The sequence below is a fragment of the Cucurbita maxima genome, unplaced genomic scaffold (genome assembly GCF_002738345.1).
Source record: "Cucurbita maxima cultivar Rimu unplaced genomic scaffold, Cmax_1.0 Cma_Scf00016, whole genome shotgun sequence".
Taxonomy (NCBI): Eukaryota; Viridiplantae; Streptophyta; class Magnoliopsida; order Cucurbitales; family Cucurbitaceae; genus Cucurbita; species Cucurbita maxima.
The window spans coordinates 148,991-166,647 of record NW_019272032.1 but is presented as its reverse complement, the minus strand read 5'-3'; the positions used below and the strand labels follow the sequence as shown (position 1 = coordinate 166,647).

At 36.4% G+C, this 17,657-nt stretch overlaps 2 protein-coding genes across 5 annotated transcripts in view; both read right to left on the bottom strand.

Moving 5' to 3' along the window:
• The window catches only part of LOC111491619 (serine/threonine-protein phosphatase 6 regulatory subunit 3-like), a 10,135-nt gene extending 2,300 nt beyond the window's left edge, over nucleotides 1-7,835 (bottom strand). For all 4 annotated transcript variants that reach the window (XM_023140598.1, XM_023140597.1, XM_023140600.1 and 1 more), the window contains exons 1-16: nucleotides 7,548-7,835; nucleotides 6,253-6,356; nucleotides 5,994-6,080; nucleotides 5,815-5,890; nucleotides 5,640-5,714; nucleotides 5,425-5,478; nucleotides 4,766-4,825; nucleotides 4,562-4,678; nucleotides 3,715-3,809; nucleotides 3,421-3,629; nucleotides 3,078-3,175; nucleotides 2,437-2,540; nucleotides 2,108-2,273; nucleotides 1,671-1,793; nucleotides 791-873; nucleotides 94-235 (exon numbers count right to left, since the gene is read on the bottom strand). In XM_023140598.1, coding sequence (XP_022996366.1) covers nucleotides 94-235; nucleotides 791-873; nucleotides 1,671-1,793; nucleotides 2,108-2,273; nucleotides 2,437-2,540; nucleotides 3,078-3,175; nucleotides 3,421-3,629; nucleotides 3,715-3,809; nucleotides 4,562-4,678; nucleotides 4,766-4,825; nucleotides 5,425-5,478; nucleotides 5,640-5,714; nucleotides 5,815-5,890; nucleotides 5,994-6,080; nucleotides 6,253-6,356; nucleotides 7,548-7,586 — 1,632 coding nt within the window. In that variant the 5' untranslated portion in view covers nucleotides 7,587-7,835. The remainder of the gene's footprint in view (nucleotides 1-93; nucleotides 236-790; nucleotides 874-1,670; nucleotides 1,794-2,107; nucleotides 2,274-2,436; nucleotides 2,541-3,077; nucleotides 3,176-3,420; nucleotides 3,630-3,714; nucleotides 3,810-4,561; nucleotides 4,679-4,765; nucleotides 4,826-5,424; nucleotides 5,479-5,639; nucleotides 5,715-5,814; nucleotides 5,891-5,993; nucleotides 6,081-6,252; nucleotides 6,357-7,547) is intronic.
• A 3,673-nt stretch (nucleotides 7,836-11,508) lies between these two features.
• LOC111491163 (homeobox-leucine zipper protein REVOLUTA-like) lies at nucleotides 11,509-17,061 on the bottom strand. The gene is made up of 18 exons (XM_023139938.1): nucleotides 16,220-17,061; nucleotides 15,772-15,931; nucleotides 15,582-15,667; nucleotides 15,386-15,476; nucleotides 15,206-15,301; nucleotides 15,021-15,134; nucleotides 14,843-14,926; nucleotides 14,540-14,695; nucleotides 14,386-14,460; nucleotides 14,179-14,285; nucleotides 13,895-14,078; nucleotides 13,544-13,732; nucleotides 13,169-13,249; nucleotides 12,948-13,082; nucleotides 12,441-12,775; nucleotides 12,178-12,283; nucleotides 11,922-12,071; nucleotides 11,509-11,823 (listed from the first exon to the last, which is right to left on the bottom strand). The coding sequence occupies exons 1-18, from the start codon at nucleotides 16,450-16,452 to the stop codon at nucleotides 11,674-11,676; spliced, it is 2,532 nt and encodes an 843-aa protein (XP_022995706.1). The 5' UTR covers nucleotides 16,453-17,061; the 3' UTR covers nucleotides 11,509-11,673.
• Between the last annotated feature and the right edge of the window lie 596 nt (nucleotides 17,062-17,657).

The following is a 17,657-nucleotide window of genomic DNA, read 5'->3' as shown; positions in this document are numbered from 1 at the left end:
AAAAAAAAAAAAAAAAAAAAAAAAAAAAAAAAAAAAAAAAAAAAAAAAAGCATAAACAGTTGCGCCTGATCAATGTTTGTGCATGCTCTATACCTCCACAGTATCAATATTCCCATATGATTTATATCTAAAAGCCTGGTTTAGATTATTTGCTAATGCTGACACATCATAATCTCTATCATGAAGGTCATCCTCATCACTATCCCTTGTCCTGTCTTGCAATGCAGTTGGGCGACTGCAAATTCAGAGAAGAATTGTTGAGAATTCAAAAATAGTCCGAGAGGTTAAAAGTCCCACCACCCGTTATATATGAGAAGAGCGCTATATAGCATTAAAAGGAAAGTTGCCATTTTGGGAAATAAGTTTTAAATTCAATGAATCCAAATAATTAAAGAGTTTCTCTCCTTCTTTTAAAATAGCAGAGAATCAAACAATGTAAAAGGACCCCCAAGAAACATAAAAATATATTATAACAATAATCTAATAGAAAGCAACAAAATAGAGGGGGAACGGAAGAAACATACATACAATTTATCACAATGAGCATTCTTGAAAAAATATTTTGTTCTATTGATTTGTACTTAAAAGTGAAAGTACTGAATCAAAACTACATTGTCCATATAATAACTTCCATACAACTGAAAATAATAAAATTGCAGATGCGCGTTCATGAGCTTTTGGGAAAATACCAGGGGGCAAATCATTTTCAGATAAACAAAAATCCTGATATCAAAGAAATGATTCAGTTCTCATGAATTTAAATTTGTTACAAGCCTATAATAAAACATACCCACAACTCCACCGATAGACATTTTCAACCAAATTGCGTTCATGCAGAGTTGTAGCTTGCCACTCATTCCATTCAGTATTTTCCTGCAAAGAATTTACAGTTATGTCAACCAAACCAAAGATGCCATGCGGTTATTCTAAAATGTAATTGGTACAAGAAAATGTTTAAAAGAGAGTTGAGTCTTGCATAATTTATCATAATTTATCTAAGAATCATTTTGAATTTAGATTGAATACATGCACTTAGAAGAAAAGAAAAGGGGGCATCATACTAATTTAGAGTCAAGAAAATACATCAAAAATCATCCATCTTGTCACATCATTAAGAGCTAAATGCAAACAGAAGCGGGAAGCGGAAGTTCCAATTATTAATGACACACATATGGAACAAGCTAGCTACGGAGAAAAGACCTGATTCACAACAGGCTTATAGTGGACTACAGACCATGCATCCCTCCAAGTAGCACAAAAAGCCACCCTTACCTCCGTCAGGAACTTGGGCTAGACATGGTAGTTTTACATTCTACAATATTAAAATTTCTTCCAAGCTAATTATAATCAGAAGGTCAGTTATACTCTACCCTAAACTGAACCTGGATTAATGAGTGCAAATTAAGAGATCATTATTAAATTAGAACAATTTTGTTTTCCAACAATGCATGACCGAACATATGTACGGGACAAAGTAACCTATGTTTCTCAATTTTAACCATGTAGCAGAGCTTTCAACTTGGTAAATGCTTTATAAATTTTATAATTTTCCAGGAAAAGGAAATGGTTTTTTTACAAATTATAATTATTCAGAAAATATTAGTGAGATGCCAACTATAATCAATGTTGTTAGACGGAAAATAAATATACACACATGATACTGAGCATACCAGAAGATATGTACGAATACAGCTTTGACTGTTTCCCATCTGAAGAATCTTATTAGAGATTCGTGTAGTATGTCCTAAGTTGCATACGCGTGGTGCCCGCTTTCCAACAGCAGGAGATGTTGGCTACAAGAACAAGAAAATGTTTACATCATCTTTAAGCTTCCAGAGATTTCAAGAAGGGTTTGTTTGGTTTTCACAAATAAACTACCTCAACCATGTTTCATTTCAACCACTAACACCAAGGAAATACAGAATCCATAGCAAATTTTATATACGTATGTAAAATGTATAAGACAAAATGAATCTACGCTAATTTTAAGGTGTGCACTTTTCTTCTTTGTTGATATATATGTGATTAAATGTTATTCCACCGTCACAATTTGTATCTAATACAATGATGTATATCAGCAAATAAACCATGTCAGAAGATTCTCTACCTGATTAGAATCGGCCAAAATAATTGGATTTTTCTCTGTTTGAAGAATTTTCCCCATCAAATTGCACTCTCGAAGAAGATGATCAACAATGTCATCTTTCTTACTCTCCAAACAAGACATTATAATGTTCTCTACATGATGGTGTAAGAAATTATTACAAGGGTACCTGCATCAGATAACACAGATAAACATAAATATAAAACACAAATAATTTTAAAAATTAACAGCTGTAAAATACAAAAGATCATAAAAAAATGTTAGATCCCATAAAAATATAATTCTTATCATCTTTCAAGGCTTCAATTAATATGAAATAGAGAATTGCTTACTCAAAGAAAAGATCAATGACTCGCTTAATGGTGCCCGAGTTAATTAATTCCTTCTCTGCAGTTACATTGCCAGTTTTCAGCAGCACTGAAATGAACTCCACAATCTACAACAACAGTACAAAGAATTCATTCAGGAGTTAAACACACACACACACACACACACACACACACACACACACACACACACACACACACACACACACACACACACACACACACACACACACACACACACACACACACACACACACACACACACACACACACACACACACACACACACACACACACACACACACACACACACACACACACACACACACACACACACACACACACACACACACACACACACACACACACACACACACACACACACACACACACACACACACACACACACACACACACACACACACACACACACACACACACACACACACACACACACACACACACACACACACACACACACACACACACACACACACACACACACACACACACACACACACACACACACACACACACACAAACCATATCAAGTTATAAATCAAAATCCTCTGGAAACTAGAGAAATTAAGAATAATACAGTCACATGACGTATATTCAAATGTATACAAAACAAATTCAGAACCTACCTTCAAACGATGTTTTCCAAGAGGAGGCCGTAATTCACCATATGTTGTAGGTAATACTTTATCATCAGATGACACGTTTAAAAGTTTTAGCAAATCACCTGTGAGACAAGTGCTATCAGAAATTAATGTAAGAAAATATTTCCAATTATGGAGATCATGCCGCTATATTAAAAAATCAAAGTGCTATTCATAATGCTGCACTCTGTTGTCCAAATCAAGGGGCTAGATATATAAAACAAACCACAAAGGGTATAACACATATTTGTGTTCTCTATTAATAACTAATAGAGAACACAAATGTGTGCTACGACACCATACAGTGAAACAAACATCATAAACTAACCAAGTTTAGGGAGCATTGCACCAACAGTCACTGGATCAACAGGAACTGGGCATTCATACATGTGTTGATTTCGAAATGAATGAAACAAAGGAGAATATGCCAATAATCTCTTAGGATCCAACAAAGAAATGCATACAGAAAGTGAATGCACAAGGCCAGACTTTGAATGTGAATCTTCCAAAGCATGATCAAATATCCTCGCAACAAAGCTGCACAAGAGGTGATTAAGGAGTCAAAACAGCTACAATTGTTTTACATAGAAACTGAAGAATAAAGAGGTGCTTCTTGATCAACCTGGGGCTAGAAAGTTTGGTAGCAAGAGCAGAGGGGGCATTACGAGCTATAGCACATAATGTTTCCGCTGCATTTGCATGAACCTCGGGCAGATTCTGATCCACGGAACAAAATTAATACAATTTCGATAATTGATATGACTCAAAGAGTCTATGTAGTACTAGTCTCCAAACTAATAAATGATGAAATATAAATTTAAATTTCATGCTGTCAACAAGAAGAAACACCGAAAAGAAAACTGAGTTTAGCCTATTCAACTACAACTTCCCATTTTCTTTCCTTAATTATAAGCATTCAGAAATTCCTTTGCAACTATCATACCCCTAAAGGTATCCAACTAATGTGTCCTCACAAAGACTCCGCCATGTGCTGCAAATTGTATAAAATAAAAATTTGTCCTAAATTTTAGAGTTTATCATGAATGCGTGATAATTGAAATCAACAATATGTCCAAACTTACGACTCCATACAGTTCCTACTTCAATCCGTTTACAACTAGTAAGACATAGCACAAGGAGATATGAAAAATTGGAGAAAATATGTTGAAGCTCCCCACAGAAAAGCAACTGTTGAAGTGTATGGCATGAGGCAAACTAAGGGACACTCAGATTAAAATGTAACCAGCTAAATATGTGACGTTGTTGGCTTCCACCAGTGTACAGCAGCACAAGCAGTTCAAAAACATTTAATTGGGCCAAAGATCAATGTTAATGCAATTTATCAAATATATAAAATGAACAACTTATCAACAGCAATTTAGAGCACAAAGTCTCCAAAAACCAATATTTCACATCTATATAATTATACAACAGGCAAAATCTTGATGCAAATGCAATTTATCACTCACAGATGGACTCAGCTTGTCAACAATCATTTCCAACATATCACTCTCAGACAACCATTGCATCACATCCATAAAATTTGGATAGACATGGTCATCAGCACCTACAAGTCGAACCAGAACCTGTATAGAAAACTCCATATTATCAGAGTGCAAACTAGGTAGAATTTAAGATTTTATTGATGGAGAAGCCTCACACGCCTACATTACCTCCATAATGGATGTAATTCCAATTAAATCAACTAATTGGCGCAGTACATTTTGATGAGCCTGCAAAAGGGGGAGAAAAAGCATGAGATGGCTGTTCAACTTCTAAGCTGTAGGACAAAGAAGTTCAAAAGAACTTGAGACTAATTTGTAGCTATATGTCGAGAAGAATATAGCAGCTTGCAACCATCAACTGCAGTTGGCAATATCTGACATGGAGGGTTTGATAAAATCCAGCATAATTTACTAAAAAATACCACATCTGGAATACACATTCGAGATACAGCGATAAACAACAGTTACATGAGAAGTAAATCGGTCATGAATGTCTGGGAAAGTACAGATGAAAGGCTCAATTAGTGTGCCTCAAGAGTCGATAATGAGCAGCCTCATAAGATAAGCTTTGAAAGAAAAAAACAACACATGCAAACTCAAAAGAACGAAATTTTATTGACCAAAATGTTAGCTGAGAAGGGCTTGCTTTTGAGAGCATAAATTCTTGGTTGATTGAAGAGAAAACATGCATAAAATAAAATACAGCTTGAGTAATTCATGTAGTCGAATTAAATAGATACATATATTGCAGCCAGATACTAGACAGTGAAAGGAAGTCACAAATATAGCAAGAGGCAGAAGTGAAGATCTTGTATAGATTGACATACCTGGACATAGTGCATAAGTGGAACTGTCTTCCGTATCATGAGGCATATGATTACCTAATTTTTAGAAAATGAGAAGTTACAAGGTGTAAAACTCCCTTCGGGAGTATACAAAGATCAACAACCCAACCAGAAACTTCATTATGATTACCCAAACTTTAAGGCGAAATTTAAGGAGCAAGAGATGAATCCATTTGCTGAATAAAATTTCAAGGTACCTTGCTGAAATAACCAGCTAACAAAGCACTATGAGGTCGGTCTGGTTCCAAGAAGGAGAAAAGCATGTCCATTAGCTGTAGTAAAAGTAAAATTGTGGTGTTAATTTTTATGTTAACCACATCAATTGTCTTATCAAGTAGATGATCAACAAAAAAAAAAATTACAAGCCTGTACCTCTGACTCCTCTACTAAAGTCTTCAAGATAACATCAATTTCACAAGTAAAAATCTCACAGGCAATAAATGGGAACCTAATTCACAAGTTAGTTATCAATAGAGCAGTTTGAAAGCTCGGTGAAGAAACAAAAAACTGAAATGTGCATGCGTGTAAATAATTAAAAAAAATGGAATTACTTGAATGCCCGTTTGCTTTCTGCATCCTTTGGAGGTTCTTCAACAATGTAGCGCAACAATTCTTCCACCTGGGCTCTGTCTCGTAGACTGAATGCAAAAACAATTAACCATTACTGTCCATGTATTAATCATAAAATAATATCACCCGTATAAGACAAGAAAATTCAACAAATATTGAAATAGGCATAATATGATAACAAAAAGATTCATGTTAGTAATAAAAGAACAAGATATTGATATATTGGAAAAAGAATCCTACAAGTTAACTAAACGACTGTTCAGAGCTTTGCATTCTTGGATTATTTCTTCTTCATCGAGAAGCTCTTCCAATGAGAAATTCTCTTTGTCTAAAATTGATTCCACCTGACAGGGAAATAAATGAAAAGATAAGCAGATGATTAAGTACTGTGACTATAAATTAGTACAAGAACATTAGTCCAATTTCCATCACACTGAAATGTACTTCAGTTTACATGCCTCTTAAAAATACAAAATAAAGAATTATATGCTTCTATCGCAATACTTTCCTCAGAAACAATGGGAACCCATTCAATATGCGAAGTGATTAATGTTACACAACATGCTGAGGAACCAAACAGGTTACATCTAATCCATTCATACTTCCAAATCAAAGAACCGGTTAAATTTTATTGATATTCGTGTTTCCACGGTCAGGAAAAGAAATAGAGAGAGAGTGATGATACAGCTATTTTGTTTGCAAGATAAATATCACGTTCCCCAAACTAAGGGAAAACTTTATAATAATTCAAAAAGTTAGCAGAAATGTTATTCAATTCGATAAGTATCAATACAATCATGCAGCCTTACTCTGGAATTTAGTTGGAAACAGAGTGCAGATAAATTAAACAGGTCAACTGTTCAGAGGCTAAACTTAAACTAATTCAAAAGGTAGCGAACGTGCTATTGAAGTCAAGAAGTATCTGTACAATCGGACAGCCCAACTCTGGAATTTCTTGGGAAACCGAATGCAGATGAACGTAACAGGTCAACTCTTCATCAGAACTTAAACCTGACTCAATCAAAAAACCTTTAAAGGGAAAAACACATCTGACAACCAACGCTAACGCGTTTCAAATTCAGGAATAGTTAAAGCAGGACATAGAAAAGAGACACCTAGATGGGGAAGCACCAGTTTTCATTTTGCAACACATGGTATATGCATGTAACATGAATTACAAAACAACGACTGCGACAAACACTAACAGCTGCTGGTCATCCAGCTCAAACAGTCCAGTCTACAAACGATTTCCTAAGAAGTATAACTGGATTGCGAAAATCCCAACGTAATTAGAGAGCTCAAAAACAAGAAAATGGGCAACAAATAAAATCGCAAACAAAGTAATTGGCCGTGGCAGATAACAAGATGCATTAAAAAAAACAGAAACAAAAAAATCAAGAGTAGAAATCCATCCACGATTTTGCAAAGAACATCAAAACAACCACCCCCTTCTCTAACACCCAGCCATTAGAAAAGGGCGCAGAGTGAATTAGAGAGCCATAGTCGGTGTAATTAGATGCAATAAAACCACTTACAGGAGAGGAAGTAGAAAGGGAAGTTAGCCTCCAAAACATGTTGATGGAATCGAAGGAAGAGTAGATCTGCAAGCCCTATTCGCACGGAAGGGTTTAGCTGGAGAAATGAGGAAAAAAGAAGGTGGATAATCCAGAAAGAGAAGTGCAGCAGCTGTGAGAGAAGAGCTGTAAATCTGAAAACCCTAATTTTAAGGGAGATAGAGATCGGGAGTAGGCAAGGCCGTAAAGATCGAGAGCAATAGAGAAGACAGAGCCACGAATGAAATATTATTTTCAAAGTTCAGAGAAAGAAGGGGACGGGAAAAAAAATATATATATATATATAATTAAACTAAATAAATTTTATAAAAAAATAATATTTTCTAAAAAATTATTTTTCCTATGATAAATTATTTTTGGTATCTTGTTTTTTATTATTATTTTATGGATGATATTTAAAAAATAGTCAAAAGTCTTAGTTAATTACACAAATAAAAAATAATTAACAAAGACCCACTACTAATTATTTGTAAAGTTTCACTTTCAAGACTATTTTTTTTTTAAATAAACAATCTAAAATTATATTTTGAGCATAGTTTAATGGGAGCTTAAAAAAAGGTTTGGCGTTATTATTGCTTTTAATTTCAAAACAAAGTTAAATTAAAAATTAAAAATTAAAAATTAAACAATAATACGGACATCGCACCACTTAAAGAATGAATATTTTTAAATGATGTAATATATATATATATATTATATTAACTACGTGCAGTAAAGGTGGAATAAAATAGTGAAGCTGAGTGTTGTATGACGCGGTCCAAGTGGAATTGCGAGAGGCGTCTTTGAAATTTGAAAGTGACACGTCGAACTAGGCTCGCTGACGTGGCCGAGGGTGTTTTTGGAATTTGGTTGATGATATTAAATACGATGCTTACAGCAATTGCATAACATGACTTGTATTTAATGTTCAACGGTAATCACTATCTTTAATTTGAATGTTCAACGATTGCCATAAGGAGTTCATAAAAAACTCCTGGATTTTTGTGGGTTTAATAATAATAATAAATTAATTGTCGACTGTGTTTCTTTTTTTATTTTTCCAGGTTCAATTAATTAATAATCATATTAATTCAAATTTAATACTTACCATTTATTTGTATTTTGTAATTGTTTTATTATTATTATGATTATTATTATTATTACTACTTCAAATTATTAATAATAAAAATTATCATAATTAACCAGGAGAAAATATTTATAAATGTTCGGACAAAACAAAGGAATCTCCCGTAATAGAAGATTTTATTAGCGGCTACTCAATCATGATCTCATATAAATCTTTTGTGACATTTAAAAGATTTACTCGATGAATCTTTTATGAAACTGATGTTAAAATTGAATGTTATTCCACTTGTAGCATAACTAAAAATTGACATCCTTCCAATTACAATGAATTGGACTGACACATGTACAAATCGACTAGATGAGCTTTGGTTGACCCGTGTACATGACAGCCTCATGGACCCAAGCTGACCCATGTTTGGGTCAGGCCTTATGGGCTATGAGCAATCTACACGAGAGTCGATTGAATAGGCCTTGACTCACCACATTGGTCTGTGTGGTGGGTCAACACAATCGAGCCTTGTCTCACCATTATGTGTCGAGCAATCACGACCTATGAATTGACCACCGTGAGTCTTGATTCTAAATCTCTATAAGTTTTGGACATACTCCAACTAGCTAGGTTCGTCATAATACATGTAATTCGTCGAGTATAAAAATAGAGAAGGAAAAAAATGAAAATTACCGTCGTTGACTTTTTTAAATATCTATCAATCGATTTATGTCGGTCAAAATGTTGTACAAGTGAATACATATTAAGGTACAAATTAGTAGAAAAGAGGCGGGATGTCTTTTTTACCTAGGTTGAAATTAAATTTCAGCAGATAATAGGCGAAATTCAAATAAAAAACTTTAATAATAGGCGAAATTCAATTTTTTATTTTTTATTTTCAAATAAAAAACTTTAATAATAGGCGAAATTCAAATAGTCGGAATTAATGAACAATATATCTTAAACTGATGCCATGTATGCATTAGTTTATCAAACCTGACCCCACCACTATCTGTGGGCCAATCATAAGCTGTTGGACAAGTCAAAGTTGACCGAGCAGGATGAGAAGCCGATTTCGGTGCTAGGCAGGGCTGTAATTGGGAGAGAGATGAAGGCGAGGCAGGCGTAGGTTCATACGGTGGTGGACGAAACTCGGACGACCGGTGGCGGAAACGGCGCACCGATAGGGAGAACTTTGATTACAAGGGGGTGTCTATGTGGGTTAGAAATAGTGAAATAGTTGGCTCTCTTGTCTCCTCATGCAGATCAGCAGCAAACTGCGGCGGCATGTGCTTGTGCTGGCATCACAGTTCTAATAGACATCGACGTTGCCTCCTGTTGGGTAAACAATTGTGTGCAGCGGCTTCCATGCTGCAACCGCAATGGTATTCCTTTGCTGGTTCACCACATTGCCTTCCTTTTTCTTCCACTTCTCATCACTTAGTTCAACTTCATTGCTAGTAGTTATTCTCACCTTCAAATTTTTTTTTAGCTTCTTCTTCTATTAGGGAAAGGTTTCCATATGCTAGTGTCTAATTTTGCTTATAAGGGTGTGGAAACCTCTTCCTATCATACACGTTTTAACCTTGAGAGAAAATTCAGAAGGGAAAGCCTAAAGATGACAATTTCGACTAGCGGTGGGCTTGAGCTTGTTACAAATGATATCAAAGTCATACACTGGACATTGAGGATGTTGGACCTCCAAGGAATAGATTGTGAGATCCCATATTGGTTGGAGATGGGAACCAAACATGGAGAGGGAAACGAATCATTGGTTATAAAAGTATAAAAACTTTTTCCTAGCGTGCAGATTTTAAGAACCTTGAGTGGAGTTCTAAAAGTGAAAGTAAAAAATGACAATATCTACTGGGAGTAGTTTTGGAAAGTTACAACTCCCTTCAACTTATATTCACTTTTCCTTTTATCTCTTGTGTGTATTATTGGGAAAGAATCATTTTTTACTTGCATCTTAGAAACATACATGTTATTTAGGATACGTTTATAGTCAAAATCACTTTTGTCATAGCATTTTCAGTATAAAAAAAAAAAAACATAAAAAAAGTGATTTTGGTAATTTCAAAATCATCAAACATGTCTTTTAGTTTGAGATAGAATCAAACGTCATTCGTTCTCCATGGCGTGAGAATTTTTTTGTTCAGTTTCTTGTCAATTTGTCACAAAATATAATATATATAAGAATCTACATATATTTTCTAACTTTACAGTTTGAATGAAAAATTACATGGTTTTTTATGTTCATCCGGAAGGTTAAATCCTAATTGCACAAGCTAAAAACTCGAATACAATTCTTTAAGGGGAACTGTGGCCAAAAGCTTGAACAACCGAAACCGGAGGTATGATTCATTCCAAATTCTTTATTATTAATTTATTATCGTACTCCATCAACTTAAATTACGAAACATAGATAAATGAAAGCATTGACAGGACTGAATTAAATATATTTCCCAACTTCACGAACCCAACTCAAATTCTCACCCGTTCCCAAATGTTGCCTATTCCCCAATCATTTTTTCCATCACGAACTAGACCCAACCTTTCTGCTTAGACCAATAGAAAGTCGGATTAATATGTCTATAGCACGAGTCTGAATACGTGTTCGATTGTTTGGGCTCGTTTTCTCATTATTTCTTACCTAAGTTCCATCTTACTTTAGAAAGGTCTATTCAAATTTCTCATCCATTTGTTCATTATCAGTCAATTCAAGTAATTGGCGTGGTCGGATTTGCCGGTTTCCTCTGGCGGCTGGCGGCTGGCGGCTAAATATGAACCATATGTTCTGCTTACGTAAGGCTATGATTGAAAAACATTATCATATAATAATATAATCACGACAAGAGTTAGTGGATGAAGGGAATAAAAAAAGAATCATAGCCTTCAAAACTGTCTCCTTAAAGGGTCACGTGTTTGTATCTAATTGGGCTCCCCAATATTTACATGAATCAAAATAAAAAGCGATTTAATTAACAATTTAATTAAATTACTTTTGGAAGAGCCATTGGAGAAGCCTTTCAATCAAACAAAAGACCAGTTTATGAAGGAGAAGGCAAGGCAATGGACAGTTGTTTCGTCTGCCTCGAGGACTTTCCATGCAATCGCTTGTTCGTACGAAACGTGTCGCCCCATTGTCGATGCACAGATTCCTCCAGGTAAGTATGCAAATCCCTGATCATAAAACCCAAAACACATTCAACGATATGCATTTCGAACCACGCTAAACCAAGAACGTTGTGTTGCAGTGCAGTGACTGAAAATTTATTTACCTGCTGCATTAACTTTGGAAAATCAGAACACAAAGCTTTACGACCCGCCTCGTCGAAAATTTTATCCAATGTGATGTCTTGTAATGCTACTAGAGTTGTCTCCAACATGTCGAGCCCAGCTTGGTTCGCAAACATGAAAACAGGCAGCGACTGCTATGAACAAAACCAGACAAGAATTCTCCGTTTAGTTCACTTGTATCGACTCGATCATACTACAGAAAAACGGAGTTTCCATATGCTACTTTTATCAATGTACCTTCAACGAACAGCACAATATTGCATCCTGATGATTCCAGAGATTTTTCAAAAGGGAATCGCTTTCCAAGCTATATGAACTGATCAACTCCGTTCCTAATTGTAAACTGAATCGAGGAATCGTTTAAACGATCAATAAAATTACAGATGCATGGCGTTCAAACGACACTCCTAACTCCAAAAATTTAATCGAGCCTCGTAAATTTTCCATATTTCTTTTTTTCTTGCTGTACTGATGAAAGAAAAGTAGTGATTAGAAGATACCTATAGCTCTTGCATATCCAATGTGCTAGAGTGAGTGCTTCTGGAGAACCAGGAGACAACTTTGGACCTAGTGATGGACTGCCCCCAGAAGGAGATATGGCCATTGCAACTCTCTGCACCGAGGAAATGACGCTACGTACGTACTGCTGTGCCATGTTCATTACGTTATCCTGCATGCTGCTCTCGAAAGGAAACTGGAACGCAATAGTTAACACTGATCGAGGGCTCTGACTCGACGATGCATCTCCTGCAATGTTGCTTGTTCCAGAACCCACTTCAAGACTTGATGTTAGATCGAGAGTCCGTTGCGTAGTCAATGCACCTTGAGCATCACTCTGCATCAAGAAAGCATCAGGTGGTAGGGTTATCTATATGAGCATATGAACACACTCAACACGACGAATTCGATATACGACGATACCCAAATCCCATATGCCACACGAGTAAAAATTCAAGTTCGAGCATGGTGGGCTACAAAAAAATTCATGTGAAATAATTATACTCAACTGTTCTTGAATCCAATGGGATGATTCGAAAGCCAGAAGGCAGCAATGGGGCATCGTCTGGAAACATCTCATCGATCGGGGCAAAAATGAGTTCTGAACAGGCTCCTACAGCGTTCTCGTTGATTCCACTACATATCTGAAACACAATCAAGTTATTAAAGCCGTTAAGATCATGAGCATCCAAAGAAACTTCATACGATAATCAAATAGTCGACTATCAACCTGAAGAAGATGAATGTCCCTTGAAACAAAAGCGTCTTCTTGTACCATAGGATGTCCTTCAAGACGAATAACTTCAAGCAACTGGAATACACCGTAATCAGCAGCGGATACTCGTGTTTGATGTGGTTCATCAGCAAAGAACAACAACAAAATGTATATCCAAGAAAAGCAATGGACATTGATCTAGTTTTGATGACTAGAAAATATAATCATCGGATTGACTCATCGAGTATAATAGGATTCGTACTATAGATTGTACAACTGCGTCCTTGAATTCTAAGAAAATCTAATAGCATTCATCATGTTACTTCATGCCAATATGGTATCTAGCTAGACAGCAAAGATGACGAGAAACAGTTTCCATTTAGAACAAACCTCTTCGTGCTCGATTGTATGGCCAAGTGGCATGATGATTTGACTCCCGGTAAACCTTGTCGGCCTCATCCCTGGATATGCGTATGAATTGGCTTTAAGGGTTGCTGCAGAGTATGCATCGATGTTGAAATCAGCCCATTCGGAACGGTGTTCTCTCAAGAAACGAACTAGTACAGCAGGAGGAACATTCTAGCAAGGTAGAAAAAGAAAAGAAAAATGAATACAATCTTCCTCTATTTGTATCCCATTAAAAAAATATGAAACCGAACGTTCAAAACGTTCGACAAATCCACGGGAAGTAAACAGCTACCATAAGTTTAATGTTACACTGCAAACAGCAACTAAACATACTTGGAGTAGCATGGAAGCCTTAGCACAAAGAACTCCCCCAGGGTACGTTAAGGAGTTCGCGGGGTTGGATGTCGTGCCGAAATTTTTCGTAGAATTCACAGCAAGTACGACATCCTCAGCACCTTCACAATTAATCAATGACCATCCGTTGTCATTGAATCCATTCACCAAATCATTAAAACCCCTGAAAGAAAATAATGCACGAGTTTGAAATATTATATGCTAAAGACGTAGTGAAAGACGATATTTCAAATAATTTAATAATAGAGAAAACGTGTAGATACCTGCTCAATCTTTGGCTAAAGGTTCGCAGAACAGCAGGTTGTCGGCCCAAACCATAAACCACTTCACCGCTCGTCTCCTGAGCTATTTGCCTAACGTACCGTAGTGCCTACACAAACAAATGCATATATTCAATTGTTAAATTTTCTGGATTAAAAACTAAATCTTCTCAAGAAATCTCGAAAACTAAAGAAAGGAAATTCTCATACTGCAATAGTCATGTTCTGAGCCACGACTTTCGACGATTCATAAAGCGGTCGCAGCACCTCAGGAACATTCCACGCCTATAAGAGGAGCAATGTTACTCTCGAGGGATCGAGCTTTTCCAGAGTAAAAAGATCTGGGAGAGCATGCAAGACAAACCTCAAGATTTAGGTGATCTACTATATGTATGATGGACCCTCCGCCCTCACATGGTCGAATCAGATAACCACTTGGGAGCATCTCAGCTCTAACAAACTGAGCAGCAGCAGCTGGACTAGGACCGGCACCAGAACCCGAGAGAGATCTCTCACAGACCTGATATATGGACGACCACGAAAATTAACAGATAATATCCTATCCAACTATTTTTTAAGAGAGATCAACCGCCCATAAATAACGTTGGATTGTAACAAATATTTCATTTCCAATAGATAAAATGACTGGAAATCGTGACAAGCTTACCACAAGGCTGCCATTTTCCAAAGTTATTGTGTATCTTAGCGTCCAAAAATCACGTGCAGGAGCAAGGGTAGTTGGAGCGTACACCTACAACAGAACGTACTCCCTTTACTACTATGCCCAAATAAGACCATTACTTCTAAAAGAGGAAACATAAAAGGTCCAGTCCAGTCAATTTTACCTGTGTGTAGACAAGTTCAATTGTTCCACCATTTCCAGCTGGAAACATAGTAAAAACCTCAAGGCTTCGACAATCACGAAACCACGATGGACGATCTTTAAGGATCTCTGCAATCTGCAGAAAAGCTTGTAATAAATATTCTTATTGCAGACTTATCCATTATTCACCGACATAAACAGTCTTACCTTTGCAGGCTCCAAACTTACAAGACCACAGGCTCTTGCTGCCACTCCGCCGCAACTTTGTGAAATGGCAAAGATCCCAACAGAATCCGGACCAGGCTGACAGTAAATTATAATTCAGTTTCGATGTTTAAGATCAGATAATAGAAGGCGACTTAACGAATTATCAGAACATGTTAAAACCTTCATCCCAGGCATCTGGACCCAATCAACAGCAGTTCCTGTAGCCTTTGAAAGGAACTCTGCCAAGGTCTCCTCTGCAATTGAGAGGAGCCTACCAAGCACAACGAAGACCAATAAGACATGACAACAATCAAACATAATGTTCGTTTAGACGTACGAAAAAGATAACAGATCGGTAATTCGTTTAGAAGTTTACCCAGCTGGGTTATTAGCATCTGTTTTAGAGGGTTGAGGAGTGGTGACCACAGAATCACAGCTTGCATCAGTGGTTGCTGCTGGCACCTGCAACATCGGAGATAAATAATTATTCGTTTAAAATTTAAGAATGTCTGTAAAAGCCCACACAAGTATAAGCCTGCAGATGGATGAAGAACAATTATGCTTACCGTTTGTAATTGCTGCCGCATAAACCCATTTTCACACACCAATTGGGACACCTGTTTCTGCAGCCGATCATTCTCCTCCATCAACAATTTGTTCATGGCATTCAATTTCCTGTTCACTGTTTGCAGCCGAGAAGCCTCCTTCCTTTGCTTCTCCCTACATCTGCATGTCCAAACACCATTACCATTCCGCATCCCCAGAACAGGAAAATTAGAAAAAAAGAAAGTAAAAAAAACCCTCCACCAGAAAGTAAGTATATCTGTATTGGTAAGAAAGAAGAACTTATGAACTCTTGAGTAAAGCAGGTTTTATTCCATCCTTCTTGGGTTAAGTAAACAAAAGCTTCAAGATACTGTTGCTAAACGCCATAGGATTCTAGCTATTTAGGATCATGGCAATTGCAGGAAAAACGAACAAATTTAACTAGAAGCATAAAATCAGATCAAGAACCTCCGATTCTGAAACCAAACTTTGATCTGTTTGGGCTCTATGTTTGAAAGAATTGGGCATTCCCGGATGAGCTGCTGCCTTCGAAGAGAACTTGGCTTTGGGCATTCAGCATAGACTCGCTCAAGAGCCTCAACCTGCTCTGATGTGTATCGAACGTACTTTCCAGTACTGTCAAGATGCCTGGTTAAGCTCCCACTACTACTCTCTCTGTGATGAGCTATAGCCATGGCCATATCGTCAAAAAACCCACAACGCAGAATCCAATATCCCAAGCTAAAAAAGCAGAGAAGCCCAACACAGAAACCAAAACAACTTGGCGGATTCGATTACAGAGCTTTCAGATCCCAAACCCAGATGGGAAACAGCAGTAATTCGAAACCCCAGAAAGTTTCTTAGCCTTAGAGCTCGGGAAATGCCGAATGGTGTAGCAAAATTAAGCCCTATAATGCCAAACACTCGGCTCAAAATTCAAAACAGCAATCCCTGACTTCCCGTTCCCAGAAATCAAAGCTTATTAGTTCAACTAAGCGCAATAGAACAACAAGAAATCAAAAGGGAAGTGAAGGAGTTTAACTAAACATCCATCCATCCCCATGGCCGGTTATGGCATTCCACACACAGACACAGACACCCCATTAGAAAGAAGAAGGCATTCAATCGGACATAGAATGCAGAGGATTTGGAAGGAAACATAAAGAAGAAGAGGGCAAAGAAGAGGGCAATGGAAAAAAACGGAGCCCTAATAATGAAGAAACAAGAAAAAGAAGGGCGGTGGAGGGGAGAAGAAATCAGAGATGTTTGGGCGTGAAGAGAGAAGGAAGAAGATGATCTGAGAGTGAGCAGGGACAGTGAGAATAAAAGAGAAGAGAGGGATTGATTTGCACGCATATCGACAAAACTTGCCAGGGGGAGTACTCTTTTTTTTCTTTTTTATTTTTTGGCTTAGATAATAATATATTATTTTTCTATAAAATAATAATAAATTTTTAAAATTGATTTGGGTGCATTTACGTCGTTGTCCCTAGTTTGGAGTTGAAATGACATGTTAGGCCACTAGTTTCTACAAAGTTAAAATAAATAAATAAACATATTATTTTTAATCATTATTGTCGAAGTATTTCAATAATTATTGCTAGCCGTATATAAGTGATAAATTTTTTTCTGTGACTAATATTAAATCATCATCAATTTATTGTTAATAATAGGCTAAATAATCACTTAAAAAGTACAAAAATAATAAATTCAAATATAATTAATACCAAAAAATAAACGCCCAACACTAACCAATCATTGAAAAATCTTTATAGGAAACTTACAATAATTTTTATTTATATGGGTGTATTTTTGTCTTTTTTACATAATTTATGATTTTCATTTTATTTTGACCGGTTTCAATTTTTTTTTATTGTACAAGATACTCAAACATTCTTATACTTTA